Raw genomic sequence first — 18,159 nt, 5'->3', positions numbered from 1 at the left:
TCATATTATCTATAAATAAAAATTTATATCAAGCCAAATACTATTATATAAAATGAAATCGAAGAGTAACTTCTAATAAGCTTCTATTGAAGCAATCATGAGTTAAGTATTGCATGAAGATTTGCACAAATAGGATCATTTTAGGCTACCATTTAAGTTTGTACCATGTTTAAGTAGATTTTGATAGTGTGTTTATGCCACGTAAAAATAGCACGGGTTAGCCAGTTTTCGGACTGACCATTCAAAAATAGTCAGCATTTGCAAAGTCATTGAAAAATAGTCGCTATTTTTCTGCAACACAGAAAGTTCCAACATAATATACTGGAGATCGGTGCACCTGTGTATGAATCCAGCATATTATGCTGGAGCTCCAACACGCGGAAAGTTCCAGCATAATATACTAGAGATTGGAGCACCTGTATATGAACTTCCAGCATATTATGCTGGGCCGGTATATTATACTAGAACTCCAGTATATTATGCTGGAGTTCCAGTATATTATGCTGGAGTATTTTTCGGATTTTGAATAGTGTTTTCGTTCAAATTTATCTTTACATGAATAGTGGTTAAATTTCGATTACTTTTGAAAACTGTGGTTATTTTTGAATAACCACTTGAAAATATGGCTATTTTTGAATTTCTCCCTTATGCCAATTGGTCATATATCTGCAAAACTTTATAAAATCATGGCCACAATTTAAACGTAAACTCTCAAAATCCTATTTTTGCAAATGTTTTAGTATTACACCTCAAAGTTCAACAATAGTCCAAAAGAACCTTTTCAAAGCCCAAATACCAGATCCGGCCCAAGGAATAACAAATTCTTAGGGCTCCAATTACAATGGGAAACACTTTCTTCTCCACTCTACAAAACTGAAACAGAATCTGAAAGGCAAAGCAAAAAAAAAGTAAAAATGGAAGCTGGAGATGAAGCGCTAGAGATGGTGGACTCAAAGGATTTGCAGCAGCAAAGCAAAGCCTTAGATAAGCTCACTGACCATGTCGAAGATCGTCAGCTCGATTCCTCTCGTGTTCAAACGGTAACATTTTTTCACATCAAAATTCATTTTTTACTCGAATAGATGCAATTTCGAATTTGCTTCAGTATATCTATTTATGTATTTATTGACATTTTTTGGCTATATTTTAATTCTGAAAAAATGTGCCTTTAGGCTATGGCTTCAATTTATGCATCCAAAGAAGCTGATCTTCAAGCTATGAGGATGAGGTTTGTTCACTAATTAAGGGAAATTTTCACTTTTAGTCCCTGAAATATTGATTTTTTTTTTATTTTAGTCCTCATATCTGATTAAGTATATTTAACTTTAAATTAACCATAATGTACACTTTTGATGGATCACTCTGCTTTTGAATTTTCACAAAATTTCACGAATTATTAACTATGGAATCAATAAGGAAGCTGTTCTTTAGGATGAGATCTGCTTTTCTTCTTTCTTTTTTTTTGGGGGATAGGGGTTGGATGGGTGTGTAATTTAGGATAAGGTTAGTTACTTGTGCTAAAGAATGAGAGAATCTTGAGAATTACAATTTGGAGAGTCAAATAGTTTTTTTTTCATTAACAATGGCTGTTTCAAATATTTTTAATTTTAGAAATTTCTCATTTGTAGTATCTCTTATATAGATTATAACCATGTAAATTATATTTTAAAATTGATGCGCTAATAATTAGGCTATAGCCTTTTCAAATCTTGGTAGTTGGAAAGTTGGTGGATGGGTTTGACTCTTAAGTCTTAGATAGTTTCTATCACTCAGAAACAAATACAAGAATCACATCATTTGAACTTTGAAGTAAATTCATAAGTTATTTCCTCTTTTTTTTAAATATTAGTTTCTATGAACGTGCTTTGCACGTTATCAATTGTACGTACATATTCAGTGTATCAAAATCTTGCCTTAGTTATTCGTGTGGAAAAATAAATTAAATTTATGAAGATATTATTTATATAAATGTAACAATTAATGTGGAAGAAAATGCAATAATGAAAAAATGTTATTACATTCAAATATATAAACTGAGCTTTGGATTTGACAGTTAAGAAGGTCATGTTTCTCAGTGTTTTAAAAGGCGTGGGCGTAAGGCGGGGCGTTTTACATATGCCTCAGCGGGGCGTAAGCCCCATAGGTATTTAATTTTTAATATTTTATAAAATAATATAATGACAGTTAATATTTATAAACAGGTAAAATTGCATAAAAATTGAAGAAAACTATATATATGTGTGTTCCATCCCCACAAAAAAACTAATCAAAACAATCTATTATACGCTACTTACAAGTACAAGTAATTTGAGTCTAAAAGAATAAAGTTTTCTATATGGAAGAACAAAAAGGATGATTAACCTGCAATTTGAACTTTGAATTTGTTGCTATGAAGAAAAATGTAGTTCTCTTTGTATTTGTAAAAAAAATTAAATATTCGTTGCTTTTGGGAGATATTAGCATACTAGCGGACAAGATAAAAAATTGGAAAAACCATGAATAAGGCTTAAATCAATAAAAAAGTTCTTTACTTTTAAATTTAATACATTTGAGTTCCTTTTTAAACCTTTTGAGTAATTACCAAACTGACTTTTGAGAATTTGGGTATTATATGAAGGACTAATTCAATAAATTTTGTTTTAATTTGAAAAAGTCTCTGGGGCTTACTCCTTACTAAAAGAACGCGCCCCGAACGCCCGGGCGTACACCTCTTGAGAGTTTCGCCCCACAGCATCGTCCCGATGCGTTTTTGGTACACTTCGCCCCAGGGCTCGCCCCAGAAACACCTTTTAAAACAGAGATAAATATTATTAAGTTATGCTAGATATTATATGTACTAATTCGTATCTTTATTACCTAATAAGTACTTCTTTGTAAATAAATATTTTCGTGTATGTTCTCTTATGACGCATGAATGTTCCATTATGATGAAACACTAATGTCAGTTGTAGGAAATGGTGTACCAGATATTAGTATTCATAGAGAAGAAACACACAAGAAAATATAATGAAGTAATTTGGTAATGAAATACCAATATAAAATTAGGTAAGAATTTATTTTATTGAATATTTACACCAAATAAATAAATACATGACTCGTAAAAGGATTATAGTTCAAATAGAAAAAGGAAAGAAATTGTGTATTTTAAATTCCACTACAAAATGTTTTTACTTTAGAGCTTAGTAGTTTTAGTTACTCGTTGCTTAAGTTAGCCCGTACAAAAATAAAGTTTGACTTCGGAACTTTATGTTTTAATTAGTGGTTACATAACGGAAGGAAATCAGTCCCAACAGAAATATTGCTTTGAAACTTTTAGCGTTACTATTTTTGGTTAAGTTAAAGAATTGAGTCCCATCTTGAATGGGTTTTCTTTGGAACTCCCAAAATTGATTGTAATTACAATGTTATTCAAAAGAAAAAATCTTCATTTAATATTAACAGGTGGTAAAATCAAATACGTATATTTCGACTTCATCCGAGTTGCTATTATTAAAAAATTGATACGTTTAATTGAAAGTTGAACCCAACAATTGATCTCGAATAAATCATGTCCATTGGACACGAGGACATGATTGTTTGGTACCTAAATCTGCCGCATCAAAATATCAATTGCACAAATCGTAATAAAAAAAACCAGTGAACGATAATATCAAGTTTTAAGTATATGCATCTTGAATTGTGTGAAAAAGTCTTGTAAACCTACAATTAAGAAACCTAAAAAATTTAAGATTACTATAGTGATAGTTCAATATTTAAAGGTCAACAACAACAATAACAACATACCCAGTATTATCCCACGCTGTAGAGGTTTGGGGAGGGTAGTGTGTACGCAAACCTTACCCTTATCTTGTGAGGATAGAGAGGTTGTTTCCAATAGACCCTTGGCTCAGAAAAATATAAGCACCACATTAATGAAAATATAGACAAGAAGGGACAGTACCAAAAAGCCATATAAAAGCAGAATAAAAACAACAAGACAGTAAGGTGATCAACAATAAAAAAAACAACGGTTAACCTACTACCAACATAAAGCGAGACTGTGTGCCAATACTACTGTTATGAACACTCTAGACTACCTACTCTACTATCCTAATCTTCGATCTCCATACCTTCCTATCAAGGGTCATGTCCTCGGTCAGCTGAAGCTGCGCCATGTCTTGCCTTATCACCTCTCCCCACTTCTCTTTGGCCTACCTTTCCGTAGGCCCTCCAATGTCAACCTCTCACACCTCCTCACTGAGGCGTCTGTGCTCCTCCTCCTAACATGACCAAACCACCTAGATGAGTTTGAAGTCCACAAGTTTTTTCACATGGACTTAGTTGATATGTGCAAGGGACATTGACTTAATCCAAAATAAATAAGTGAATTTGTTTGAGATGTCTTCTCATACTTATAATACGTGCATTGGAGGGAAATGAAGAGCTACTACTCAATCATGGAAATAACAAAATAGTGAATATGAGTTCATTTGTTTCAAGTACGATGCTCAAACTGAAATTGATAGAGTGGCAGAACAGTAGAGTGGAACTGCTGCCACGATCCACTAAGATTTAGTCCATTGTCTCTCAGATCCGCAAAGAAAAAAAAAAACATATTAGACACCAGTATATGACATTCATATAAACAGCAATAATTTTTTATGAAGTCATATTAACATTGATATTACCTTTCCATATGTGACTTAGCATTTGAATCTATTTCAGCGTCTTTTTCCTATTCTGATAGTGTCTCTAATGCTTCTTGTGAACAGTGCCTTGTGCAAGATTGTTCGTAAGTGGTGTCGTATCTAAATAAATAGACACATAAATAAATCATTGAAACAAGATCATATAATAAAGGCAATTTAGAAGTATTAATGTAATTGACATTAATGTTCAAAAAGAAAGGCAAAGAAGGAAAAAAATATTTAAGACAAAGAAGGAAAGAAAAAAGAAAAAAATATTGAAGCCAAAAAGTAAAGCTGAACCAGTTCAGAAATTAATTAAATTAATTTGCTAAAAGAAAAACACAGCACAGAAGATCGATCCCTAACATCCATGATATAAGCTGGCATCTATCCTGCTGGACCAAAAGGATGAGTTTGTCAAGTGGTGTCATCTATTACTTTTTATCACTTTTAACTGCTCAGATATTATTTCGATATATATATTTAGTTAAATTTTCCCGACGAAGCGGTGTCATGTGGAAGCGGTGTCACTTTACTCAATGTAAATCCGCCCCTACTTGTGAAGTCTCATAGTCCTTGATAAACTAGATGACATCAAGAATTTGTGTTTATTACAGGGAAAAGGAACTAGCTGCTGTTAAGATCAATGCTGCTGATATTGATATAATTGCAAATGAACTAGAGGTTGGTTTCCTCTTACATCTACACCTATTGTTTCTTTTTGGTTTATTTTGAGTCTCATGTTGTTTTAATTGTGGAATAGGTTGACAAGAAGGTTGCTGAAAGGACTTTGAGAGAGCATAAAGGTGATGCTGTAGCTGCAATAAGGCATTTGCTGAATTAATGTAATGCAAAAGATAAGAGAAATTTTTGTTTTCATTCTGAAATGTATTAACAAAGAGACTATCAAATGTTTATGCTACGTCGATTGGTCATTCCTAATACTTAAGTGAAAAATTAAACGTGTGAGCTAGTTTGAGGGAAATCTTGGTTATCTTAGGACTTGATAGCTAAGGTTGCCCTTTTTCCATTCCATATTCAGCTTTTGGAATAGAACTACGCTGAAATGTTGTGAAGTATATGTGAAATACCATGGGATCAATAATGTAGGTCAATATCATGGGAAATTAAGTAAAAATTCCAGCAGACCAAAATAATGCTTGGAGGACTTTTTGCATTCAGATTTAGTCGGTGCTTGTACTGGTGTAAGGTTGCAGGTAAAAAAAAACAGAAAACGTATACTGAAGCCCCAAATGCTTTAGGTTGGTACTTGGATGACGAGGGTCTTTGTTACAGATTCAACCTCGTTTAACTTCAATGGAGCCTTAAAAATAGTGCCATCACTTAGTTGACCACTGCCTTGTGTGGTGTCCCCTAGACAAACTAAATTAAAGGTTGCATTCAAAGGAGCAACATGCACTAGGCTTCCGCTATGCGTAGGGTCCAGGGAACAAGGGTGTATTGTACGTAGCCTTACCAGTCATTTCTACAAGAAGTTATTTCCACGACTTGAACACGTGACCTCCTGGTCACATAGCGGCAACTTTACCAACTACGCGAAGGTCAAAGGAGCAACAACAAGATCAGAAAATCAACAACTTCTAAGACTTGCTACCTTGAACACTAATTTTTCACTCAATATACAAGTATTTGAATGCCTTAACCATATAAAACCCACAATGATTTCAAGCCGAATTCACTTCACCACAAAATATTTAACGATGCAAACTGTGAATCCATCGAACAGAATCATGTTAGACTCATGTAGTTACCGACTGACTCGACTAATCCAATAAAGAGCAGCTGCTTTTTCTCTACCAGACTTCCCTGTAATTAGTAACAGCCATCCTGTCATTTTTTACTCTGAAATTAGGATCCGACAACACAAGCCATTTGTGTACTGTGACAAACTTTCATGCGACAGCCATAAAACTTTGAAGAGTTAGCAATGCATCTGCTAGTAATCATCAGATGAAACTCGAGCACAAATGTATTTACTGTTCCTTCTGGCTGCTATCTCCTCCAGCGTTACGTGCTGTCTGCGCCTGAATAATATACTGCCTCTGCAAATCCTTAAGTTTCTCCACTAGTTCTTGAAATGAAGGTCGGCACTGTGGCTCACTGAGTTGGACAAAACAGTAAGGTCGTTATCAGCTCAGTTGAAAAGATGGTTTTTTTTATCAGTAAGATAGCAGTTCAGTTCAAATGATGAGTGAAGTTAACGTGACTAAAAGCAAAATGGTTGCCGCATCCAAGGGAGTGACGTGGCATCTAACGAAGTAGGTGAAGACCATGAGAGATAAGGGTTCAAATTCCAGTATAAACAAAAAAAAGTATGTTATTTCTTCCTAGACTAAGTTTGGTAGGTAAAGTACCACCCTGTGCTGGTGGAGGGTGGCAGGTAGTCGGAAATAGTCGAGCTGCACAAGCTGACCCCAACGCCGTAGTAATAGAAAAAAATTAATGGTTGCAGCCAAATTGATCAAGTCATTGGATAAGCTTACCCAAAAATTTAGTCAAGAGAATCATATTCAGCCAATAACACTTATTCGTCACTTCTAAATAAAATGCATTGGACTCCAACCTCCTTTTCCTAAAATGGTTTCATCCCTAACCATATTAAAAACTTCAATGTCCCGGACATCAGTCTGGTTTGCTAAGGACTATTCCGTTATAACTTAAGTTCTCCATAAGATAATGTAGGAAATAGAGTCCACCTATAAGGGGTGCTCTTAGGGCCCACTAGGTCAAAGCCCAGTAATTTTAATAATTACTGTAACCCTAGCTATCCCTATATAAGTACACATATGGTATACTTCTAGAAATACATAATACAGTATTTTCCTACGCTTAGTCTTCTCCTAAAGTGAGAGTAGGGTTTAGACTGTGGAATAGGGGTTGCTCCAACACACTGTGACAACCACTACCGACTAATGATTCTAGCCGCGGTTCGTTTCAGATTTTCGCTTCCGCTTCACGAAGAACAAGTTCTCGTTTTACGATTTATGCGCTATCTAATGTGTTTAGATTATCGCTTTCCTTCCGATAATAAGAATAATTCATAATCTTCGGCACACATTTTTGACATGACAATATATTCATCATAAGGCTAATTGTTTCAACAACAACAACCCAGTAAAATCCCACAAGTGGGGTTTGGGAAGGATAGTGTATACTGTGTACGCAGACCTTACCCCTACCCGAGGGGTAGAGAGGTTTCCGAAAGACCCTCGGCTCAAGACGATGAAAAGAAACACTATATCAGTACCATCAACAGAAAACCAAGAAATAATGATAGCATCATAAGAACCGGAAAATACATGAAAAGCAATAACAATAACCCCAGTAAATAAGGCCCGGCACAATGAAAACGGAGAATAATGTGAACACAACATTAACCAGCTATTTTCTTCAACAAAACAAATTATGATGGCAGAATGAACAAAGATGCAAACCTATGCCAACAGCTCTCAATTATAGAAGCCCATTGTGGATTAACATTCTTCGGGATATCTAACCGCTGATTCATGAATCCTACAGCTCCAACCACCTGCAATCAACTCCAAAAAGTTGTTCTTTATGTACCATAATATGATGAAAAATTATCCATTTTTATCTTTTACTTTTCGTATGCATAAGGAGCGGGGCCCTCTTCACCAGGGGCGTAGGCACCTTGTCTTCGTCAAATCTTTTTTGTAAATATGTATGTATAGATAATAAGAAAAATAAAAATATTGGGTACAAATATAAAAATGACACGCTTGCTGTAATAGTAAAATATTCATTTGTTCACTTTTTCAACTGTTGACACCGCTTATGATAATTCCTGGTATGCCACTGCTTTTCATCAACTTGAGCCAGAATCCAGATAACCGAATATTATGGAATGTATCCAAGTGAGATCTCAGGAAGATGAGAAAATACCTGCATTGAGTTGAGGCTATCCCAAGGGATTTTTTCAGTGGCAAGCTCCCATAGAATCACTCCAAAACTGTATACATCAGACCTAAATGCACATCCAAAGAAGGATCGATATCAGTTAAATATTCAAGAATCTGCATAAAAACGGATATATAGCATATTTGGCATACTTCTCATCTGAATGTTCACTGCGAAGAACTTCTGGAGCCATCCATTGAGGCTGCGAGAGAATTAAGGTAGAAAGTCAGATGGTCATTTGATGTTGAACCACAGGTGAACTAAAATAGCTTAATAGGTGAACTAAAATAGTTCATATTGATACAGTAAGAAAGAGAGTTCCTGAGTTCAAGCTGAATACCGTTCCTTTACCCGTCTTTGTTGCTAGATATGTTTCATGTTTAAGACGTGACAGACCAAAGTCCCCAACCTATTGATATTTCCATGGTGAGAATTTTTTCAAAGTACTAAAAACTCTGTAGTAATAGACATTCAGGAGATTGGTAAGAAAGAGAAAGAAATGACAGTTAAATGAACTGAAGCCAAACCTTAACAGTCCAGTTCTTGTCCACAAGAAGATTTGAAGACTTCAAGTCGCGATGAACTATAGGAGGATTAAGATGATGAAGATAGTTCACACCACGAGCCTGAAAGAAGCAGCAAAACAGAAACATGATAGTTAACCTAAGAGACAAAATATTATAGTACTAATACAAAGAATTAGATGATCAGTCACACATGAAGGAAAAAAGACAAACAAAAAAATAAAAAGGAAAAGGATATGGGCAAATCCGCTAAAAATAATGGATGCTACTCTTGGTAATAGTTAATATAACTGGTATTACAGATCTCCTAGGAACTTACTATGTCTAAAGCCATATGGACCCGTCGTCTCCATTCTAATTTGGATGAATTCCTCTGTAATAGCCTGAACAAACTTCCCCTGCAATAACGGAAAACGTGAAATGGTTTATCAGTTACACACGAACAAGACTGATGCAGTCACAAGGAGTAGGAGCAAAACAACTTGAACAGGTTATTCAGTACGAAGAAGGAAGAGGATTTACCGTGGCAGGAACTCTGTGACAATGCAGAGGCGTTCAGGTGAAGTTACTGCACCCATGAAAAGAAGAATATTTGGATGTCGAAGTCGTTTCATAAGGGAAACCTTCAAAAGAATGTAAGCACAAGGCCCGTCAGAGATGCTTTCATTGTACTAATTAGAAAGTGAAAAAAGCATTAAACTTAAGTCTCCATGCACTAATATTAGGCACAAGAACCTTTCCCAAGACGAAGTATGGATGAGCCCTCTCATTGTAGAACTATTTTCTGCGGCAATTATCCTCTAATACAAAATCAGAAAGCAAGGAGGAACTCCAAGTGGAAGTTGATCGAAATTAATAGAATGCAAAAGATACACTCAGACTAATGGATGATATGATTCTACAGACAAACCAAGACCCAAGCAAGACAACTCCAAGACAGACAGCTCCCAATCAGTATACCTTGTTTAAGTGCATAGGGCTTCAAAAGTGATGTGGAGCGTAATGGCAGGGGGGTGAAGGACTTTGATTCTCTATTAGCATTTAACAAATAATTTTACCACTTTTTAACGTACTACTCTTGCCGTGCTAGTATAGACTTAGTTTCACATAAATTGTGACAGTTCTAATGAGCTAGGAAGACAGTATTGTTTTTAGACACATTTAGCTCTCATCGCAGATTTCTGTTCGCATTAGTGCTGCACCAACTGGTTCATACACTAAAATAGTTCAAATTTTCCAGAAATCTCATTGATGAAGAGCAAACAAAAAGCTCTTCTTAGTGCTCGGTGAGTATCTTCCTGTTTTGTCCTCTTCAACAATTCAAGGCATATAATGACAATGCATTAATGGTGAGTTCGACCTTGGTTCACTGCATCCAACACCTCATTACAACAACAACAACTATGACTCAGTCCCAAACAAGTTGGGGTCGGCGATATGAATCCTCAATTCTTTCTTTAATCTCAACTCATATCATCATCATTACCAGAATCCAAGACCTCATTAGAGGTGAAATAACCGGAAAGTCCATCATTGTGACTGTCATATAGTTTAAAGTTCTATGGAGAAACAATACTCGATCAGGGAAAAAAAGAAAGCATTTAATGACATATTTATGAGAAACAAACTAACCTCCTGTTTGAAAGAATATATCACTTCATCAGAATATTCTTGCTTGGAAAATACTTTAACAGCGACATCCTACACAACAAAGATATCATTATGCTTTCTGGATAAGGTAAGGCATACAGACATCATCTGGGTACACAGGAGAACCAGGGCAGTCACCTTTTATCTGGGTGTTCCCTCTAGAAAAATAGCTAGTAGTAACAGTGTATGAGGAACCTCATGTAATATACAACACTAATACTGGCTTAGAGAAATTTTATACTTCGACATCATCCATATGAGAGGACCAAGAAGCCAGAATTTAGCCCTTGTGTTTCAGGCTATAGGCATAGGCTTCCGGAGCAAATGATACTTACAAATGTATATTTGAACAAACGATATGTTATACAATGACATCTAATCAACATTGTAGTATGTTTAGAAATACTTACAAATTATTGCTTATAAGATTCTTTCTGCGGGAAATTTAATGAACGGCAGAGGCCAAAAACTCTTGGCAAAGAAAAAACAGTAACAAAAGAAGAGGCAAAGAACATACCGATCCATACCACAGCCCATGATAAACAGTTCCACAAGAACCTAGAGAAACACAGTTAAAAGGAAGTGAGAATGAAGAAGTAAAAGAGAAGGCGATAAAAATTGTCAAATACATAAGAATATCATAGCTATAAAGCTGGTATGGATTATTCGTTGTGAAATTAACGTGTGCAGTTGACTACTAACTTCTGGTTATTGTGCACAACAGAAGCATCTATAATGGCTGGAAAATAGAAATTTAAAGTAAATTATATCCTTGCCTGATACCAAAAGATTCTATGATCAAGTTTGGAATAACTGATAGACTTGTTTTTGACAATTCACCTGTAAAAGGAATTCAGCATACCTTCTCCAATATGTTCTCCAATTGTTAAGTCCTCCCACAAGATTTCGTAGTCCAGACTGTCAGTATCCATGTCCACCTTATTGACAGCATTACTGCTGGTGCTTCCAAAGCTACTAACGCTGCTTGTGCTGTTGACATTAAATGAAGACGACCAGGATCCAGTAGCTTCATTGGTGGTTGTCCGGTTAGTATCAATAAACTGATTCTCTGGTTTCAATGCATTATAACTGTTACTGCGATTCAACTCATTGTCTTGGTCATTGTTTAGCCAAGGCCATACAAATCGTGTAGTCCTTGCTTCTGACGCTTCTTGCTCGTTGCCTTTCCATGGCCATGATAAGCTCTTCCTCGCCATCCACGCCTCTGCCTTCAAGGTGATGATCTTAGAAATCCCTTGTTTGCCCTCACCCTCATCCCCAGAATCTCTTGAAAGATCAGAGAATACTCCAAAAGGAGAAGGGTGAACATCTCCCCTAGGCGTACTTGCTCCACTTGAGTTTGCATCCTCCCTGTGATCTGAGACTGAGAGAGCAGCCTCAGAAAATGCATGGTCAGAATAATGACTATCTCCACTTCCACCTTCACGAAGCACGATGCTCTCTCCTGTCTTTATTTTTGACTTAACCTTGTTGCTCACCTTTGAGGCCTATTATGAGGTTTCGACATGTCAGCATATTCGACCCTTGTATACACCATACAGATAGTAAAGGAAACCAAATGACAGCAAAAGAAAACCAGGCAACTAACCAAACAAAGACAGTACTAACCAAATTAGATATTTTGGAGGCGATTGAAACTTGCAGAGGCTGCTGGGGATCACTTCCAAGTTTGGAAGAAGCAAGGGTTCTGGCTCTAAATCTTGTATCAGCTTCCAACTGCGTCACTCCCATCGATGCAAGACCTGTTTCTTGAAAAGGCCGCATATCACTCGATACACAAATAACACCGAGCAATGTACCATCATCATCATAAAAAGGGGTATCGGTAGCAACGACTACGAATCTATCCCCTCTCTTATTCTTAACTGGAAACTGTCCAGTCCAACTTTCGCCCCTTAGCACTCGGTATACAATGTTATTAGCAATATCGTGATCCTGAGCATCTGTTAGGAGCTCAATGAGATCTTGTCCAAGAGCTTCTGCAGCAGAATAACCATATAGTTTTTCAGCGGTTCGATTCCTGTGCAACAAAGGCTCAAATTACATTCCTATATTGATAACACTAAACAAACATGACAAACACCAATCAAAGTCTAAGGCCAAATAAAATGTTCTTACCTATTTACACAAAGTTTCTAGTGGTCAATACTGCAACGATGGACTAGCCAACTAAGAAGTCAACTCAGATAATCACAGGACACAAGCTCAATCTCTCCAACCCTACTTCTTTTCTCACTCAAGTCTTAACGAACGAAAGGAAAAATAAAAAGGCAAAAGATAAGAAGTACATTTCAATTACTCACCAGTAAATTATATGACCATTGAGATCAAATATATGCACTGCTTGTCCCATTGACTGTAATATATTCAAATACTGTCTATCAGTAAATTTCACTGCAGCAGAGCTTCCACCATTACCATTGTCTCTCTCACCTTTACTACTACTCTCTCTTTGCAATGGTGACGAATGGCGGAAAGAGGTTGAACCCCTTTTCCACATAGCAGTACCACCATCAAAGCCACCACCACCCCTAAGACGAGGCGGCCGCTGTGGGGAGATAGAGTGGGACCTTTGTCTATGTGATCTCTGATCATCAGAAATCATGAGCTTAGATATCTCCTGCTTCATCTGGGCATGACCTGCCTCCAGTTCTTTAATCTTCTTTAACAGCTCCTCAGCTGGTGGTGTTGGTCCTTGAGCTGATGCTGTATTATTATTACTATCCATTTCAATCCAAGATTCCAAGATTGATCAAACACCAACTTCAGATTAAAGAACCAATAGGATACTAAAAACAAAAAAAACAAAAGAAACCAAAAGGATTTATCTATGACTAATTTCACTGACGCCCACTATATATATGTCTAAATAGCCATATACAAATCAATATCTGCAAACTTGAAGTGCATTTCTTGTTGAAAATGAATAAAATGGTTGCCCTTTGTGTTCAAGAAACCACATTTTTCAGCTCTCTCTCTTACACACACTTTATTTTCTATGTATGGATCTATGACTAATTGCAACTGCTACCCCATACAGAAATCAATATATGCAAATTTGCAAGTTCATTTTGTAGATGAAATTTGCAAGAAGCCACTTTTTCATCTCTCTCTCTCTCTCTCTCTCTAGGTATGGACCTATGACTAATTGTCTTGATACCCCACTATATAACTGTTTCTATATAGCCATAAGAAAATCAATATTTGCAAAATTGGAGCTCATTTCTTGCTAAAATGCACAAAAATCTTACCCTTATGGTTCAAGACACCAACTTTTCAGCTCTCTCTCTCTCTCTCTCTCTTCTTACTTTCTATGTATGGATCTATGACTAATTGCACTAAAACCCAACTATATTTTTTTCTATGTAATCATATAGAAATAAAAAATCAACAAACTTGGAGTTCATTTCTAGCTGAAAAATGCACATAAATGGACACCCTTTGAGCTCAAGAAACGACCCTTTTCAGCTCGTTCTCTCTCTTCTTACTTTCTCTCTCCTTTCTTTGTTCTTTCATTGCCTTCTTTTTCTCTCTCTTCCTTCAACTGAGTTACAGAATTTTTGTTTATAGCTATGACCGCCGAGTGATCTTAATCCTACTCTCAAATGACGAGCGTTTGATTAACGCGCCACAACAACCAATGATAATGATAATATTTGGACCTTATATGGTGGAGGATGTTCACGATAGAACTATGTGCGTGAAAATGAGTACTTACTTCTTTTTTTGTTTTTGTTCTTTTGCCGTAAAAATGACATGCCATTGCTAATTTTCGGATTGGTAATTCAAAAATAAACAGCGTTTATAAAGTCATTGAAAAATAGCCACTATTTTGATACAATACGGACCGGTCCAGCATAATATACTGGAGATTGGTTTACATATGTATAAATTTCCAGTATACTCTAACACGCGAAAAGTTCCAGCATAATATACTAGAGATTGGAGCACTTGTGTATGAACTAACAGTATATTATGTTGGAATATTTTTCGAATTTTGAACAGTATTTTCGTTCAGATTTATCTTTACATAAAAAGTGGCTAAATTTCGATTACTTTTAAAACTGTGACTATTTTTCAATTACCACATGTATAAATCTAGCTATTTTTTATTTCTACCACTTTAACCTTTTCTTTTCCTTTTTTTAGTTTTAATCGGGTGTCATTAGCATTCGATTAATTTAAATTTGTGGCCTTGAGGTTTATTAAAAGAAAATATTTTATTCATCTCAACATAGACTTTGCTGACCTTTTAGCATTTTCCATGTACATATTGATATTTTTGATATTTGAAAATTAAAATGTCTATTTTAACATTTTTACTTTACTATACTTTTATAATAACTGATATATTTCTTATGGATCTCATTGAAATGAATTTTAGGTTATGTGTATTTATCTTAGCATTAAAGTTTTTATTTCTTTCTTGAATGTATCTAGTCAAATATTAATAAAAAAATTAGGATGGAAAAAGTATTCTTTTTAATGCAATAGTGTTATTTTTTATTAGAACATACCAATGCAAAAACAAAAGGCAATCATGTGAACTAAACTTCCACTATGCGGGGGGTCTATGGAAAGATCGGACCATAAGGGTCTATTGTACGCAGTCTTACCCTGCATTTCTGCAGGAGGCTATTTTCACGGCTTGAACCCGTGACCTCCTGATCACATGAAAACAACTTTACCAGTTACGCTAAGGCTCTCACTCATGTTAAGAGGACAAATATTTATAAATTAAAAAAAAAAAAGAAAATAGACCCCCCAAAATATCTCTAAGCAAATATAAAGTCCTCATATAATAATTTAAATAAAGCTAAGTCCAACAAGAGTTGTCCTTTATGAATGTACATTTAATTTGATTTAATTTGATTACGTAGAGGGCACCTAATTCCCAAATTATTGTTTCTGCCCACGGCAATGGCAATTTTTGTATATTAAAATGGGGAAAAAAAAAAAAGCAAAGAAAATAATAGAAGTGTTAAGCTGAGTAGATGGATAAAGCTTTGATAGTTCAACAAAGTTCTTAAAAGTTATGTCAAAGGTTGGATAAGATCATAAAACTTATACCACAAAAGATATTTGTTATTGGACGGGTATGATCCGTCCACTCTTAATTTGAGATTTTCGATTCAAATCGTGAGGGTGAATTATTATTATTTTTTTTATAGAGAACGTTTCCTCCTTGAATGAGCTTTGCGCGGCAACAACAACAACAACATATCCGATATAATCTCACAAGTGGGGTATGGGGAGGGTAGTATGTACGCAAACCTTACCTCACTCTTATCTTGTGAAGATAAAGAGATTGTTTCTGATAGAGTAGATGATTGTTTCTGATAGACTGGATGACTTTTTCCGATAAACTGGATTGTGCGCGCCGCGAATCCAAATTAATTGGGACCGCAATACGATACCGAGCACCTAGTCCAAAAGAATTATCTAATTTATGCAAAAAAAATAATATATAGTTCAATTGGAAGTCTTCCTTTTGTTAAACATGTTTGTAGGATAACTATTTAGAATAGGACTTTTTTGGGAGATTGAATTATTTCCATTCATGTGGAAGCATTTTGGTTCCATAATGGTAATCTATATCTTGTTTCTAAATGCATTTTGTCCCTTTTCCCTTTCTTTATGGAAAGAGGAAAATAGCAATGGTTTTCCAAAGATTTCTTTATTTCCCTATCTCTCTTTATGCATTGCTTCACAAAGACACACAAGTCAATATCAAAGGTGCTTCTAACTAATTATGTCTAGCTTTTTTAATGAAATACATTCTCTTTTATCTTTTTAGAACGAGTCCTAAACTTTTTCTTGGATATTTTCTATGATTACTTTGTTAAACAAAAGTATTAAGGATTGTGGTAAGATTGATATAATCCCTTTATATCCAGATATCTCAAATTGAACCTTCGGAATGAAAAAAATAAATTGGTAAGGAAAGTTTCTTCGTTTAAAAGGCTTTACGCACAGCGAAACCAGATTAGTCGGGTTCCAATAACTGAACATCAAGTGGTAAACCAAGTTTTATTGAAGCAACTAATTATTATTTTTTCTTAATTTGTAAACAAAGAAATTTAATATAGAAGGTTTGACTTGAACCGGTCCTTAAGAGTTACATTACGCAAAATTGAGTTGAAAATTATCAATAAAAGCAACTGATATTCTCTAAAGAGAAATATACATAAGTATTATTGAGCATATTGTAAGATTTTCTTTTAACCTGCATGTTCTAAGTTATAGGTCATTTTTATAAAGAAAAGTTATTTAATTAAATATTTGCCTTTATCACTTGGGAAGCTCAATTACTAACCTTTAATCATCAATTTTCCAGTTTGGAGATATTCTCTTGTCGATAATATTCTAAGTTAATTTTATTTATTTTTGGTTTCCCACCTAATATCTATTACCACTTTCTGTCTTATTAATTTGGATTCATATTAAGAAATCTCAGTTGGAGGTAAAGTGTTCTCTATCAAAGATGATTTTATTCTCAAGACTTAAACCAGATACCTCTAATTAAAGATTGATAAATATGTTTAAATGCATAACATGGTTACCTGCGATAGAGATAAATGGGAATGGACAAAAAAGGCAAAATATAATATGTATGTTTATAATTAAATTTTACTATAAAAAGGTTTTTCCAGCCGGTAAGAACGTGATTTTAGCAGTAAAATTAAAGATGCATTATACAACACATCTCTATCTCCACTTTTCGTTTTTCCTTTTCAATCCTAGACAAAGAAACATCAGCATATCTACCATTCTTGCACCGGCCTAGCTTGAGATTTTAGAAAGCTATTGATCCAATTAATGTGATATTAAAACATTGACCAAATTTAAGGACATAGGCTTGAATATCAATAGGCGTTTATTATATTGAATTTATCTATAAGCGATAATTCCCAATTCAAAATAAAGAAACTTACGTTGCTTGTTCAGATTAGGTAATTCACTCTATGCCTTTGTTTCTATTGCATTTTATGCATGAGATTAGTTGCTTCAATGAGATTTTTTATTTTGGTCGGAGAAAAAATTACCAAACGTCTAACATTTTCAAAATCTTGGCGCCACTAAAGTTTTTATTTGGAAGAGAAAAGAAGAACATATATGCCAACTCGCTTGATCGTTTAAGGTTTGTTAATTAGCTGATTACATGTTGAGGTTATCAGTTATGATATTGAAAAGTAAATATCAATTTGAGATACGAAATAAAACTTTATGACCCAAATATTTCTCAAAGTCAAATTATGGTATCATTGATAATAAGTTAACGCTGTTTACACGAATCAATCTTGAAGTATTTTACTGTAAAGACTAGTTTAGCATACTTATGGATTCTCCTTTGCGGA

General features: G+C 35.0%; 2 protein-coding genes across 4 annotated transcripts; one reads left to right on the top strand and one right to left on the bottom strand.

The window, feature by feature from the left end:
• Nucleotides 1-846: 846 nt before the first annotated feature.
• On the top strand, nt 847-5,633 carry LOC107808320 (uncharacterized). The gene is made up of 4 exons (XM_016632831.2): nt 847-1,040; nt 1,173-1,228; nt 5,285-5,351; nt 5,431-5,633. Exons 1-4 carry the CDS (start codon nt 915-917, stop codon nt 5,509-5,511), a joined length of 330 nt encoding a protein of 109 aa, XP_016488317.1. The 5' UTR covers nt 847-914; the 3' UTR covers nt 5,512-5,633.
• Nucleotides 5,634-6,253: 620 nt separating this feature from the next.
• Nucleotides 6,254-14,355, bottom strand: LOC107808321 (uncharacterized). Of its 3 annotated transcripts, none has more exons than XM_075231358.1 (14): nt 14,053-14,344; nt 13,105-13,521; nt 12,410-12,821; nt 11,643-12,288; nt 11,298-11,338; nt 10,763-10,831; nt 9,653-9,753; nt 9,450-9,528; nt 9,134-9,232; nt 8,947-9,015; nt 8,759-8,808; nt 8,592-8,673; nt 8,123-8,217; nt 6,254-6,788 (listed from the first exon to the last, which is right to left on the bottom strand). In XM_075231358.1, the coding sequence occupies exons 2-14, from the start codon at nt 13,428-13,430 to the stop codon at nt 6,662-6,664; spliced, it is 2,196 nt and encodes a 731-aa protein (XP_075087459.1). In that variant the 5' UTR covers nt 13,431-13,521; nt 14,053-14,344; the 3' UTR covers nt 6,254-6,661. The 3 variants fall into 3 exon arrangements, with proteins under 3 accessions (XP_075087459.1, XP_075087458.1, XP_075087457.1); XM_075231357.1 differs by having other exon boundaries at nt 13,105-13,507; nt 14,053-14,343; XM_075231356.1 differs by having other exon boundaries at nt 13,105-14,355.
• Between the last annotated feature and the right edge of the window lie 3,804 nt (nt 14,356-18,159).

This window comes from Nicotiana tabacum, chromosome 15 (genome assembly GCF_000715075.1).
Source record: "Nicotiana tabacum cultivar K326 chromosome 15, ASM71507v2, whole genome shotgun sequence".
Lineage (NCBI taxonomy): Eukaryota > Viridiplantae > Streptophyta > Magnoliopsida > Solanales > Solanaceae > Nicotiana > Nicotiana tabacum.
The sequence above is the reverse complement of the archived record's forward strand: the minus strand, read 5'-3'. Positions and strand labels throughout refer to the sequence as shown.

Excerpts from the sequence above, each read along its gene's own strand:
- LOC107808320 (XM_016632831.2), top strand. The coding sequence starts at position 915 with ATGGAAGCTGGAGATGAAGCGCTAGAGATGGTGGACTCAAAGGATTTG. Across the intron at positions 1,041-1,172 it reads ATTCCTCTCGTGTTCAAACG|GCTATGGCTTCAATTTATGC; the intron begins GTAACATTTTTT and ends ATGTGCCTTTAG. Across the intron at positions 1,229-5,284 it reads CTTCAAGCTATGAGGATGAG|GGAAAAGGAACTAGCTGCTG; the intron begins GTTTGTTCACTA and ends TGTTTATTACAG.
- LOC107808321 (XM_075231356.1), bottom strand. The coding sequence starts at position 13,529 with ATGGATAGTAATAATAATACAGCATCAGCTCAAGGACCAACACCACCA. Across the intron at positions 12,822-13,104 it reads AATGGTCATATAATTTACTG|GAATCGAACCGCTGAAAAAC; the intron begins GTGAGTAATTGA and ends TTTGTTGCACAG. Across the intron at positions 11,339-11,642 it reads TGGAGAACATATTGGAGAAG|GTTCTTGTGGAACTGTTTAT; the intron begins GTATGCTGAATT and ends GTGTTTCTCTAG.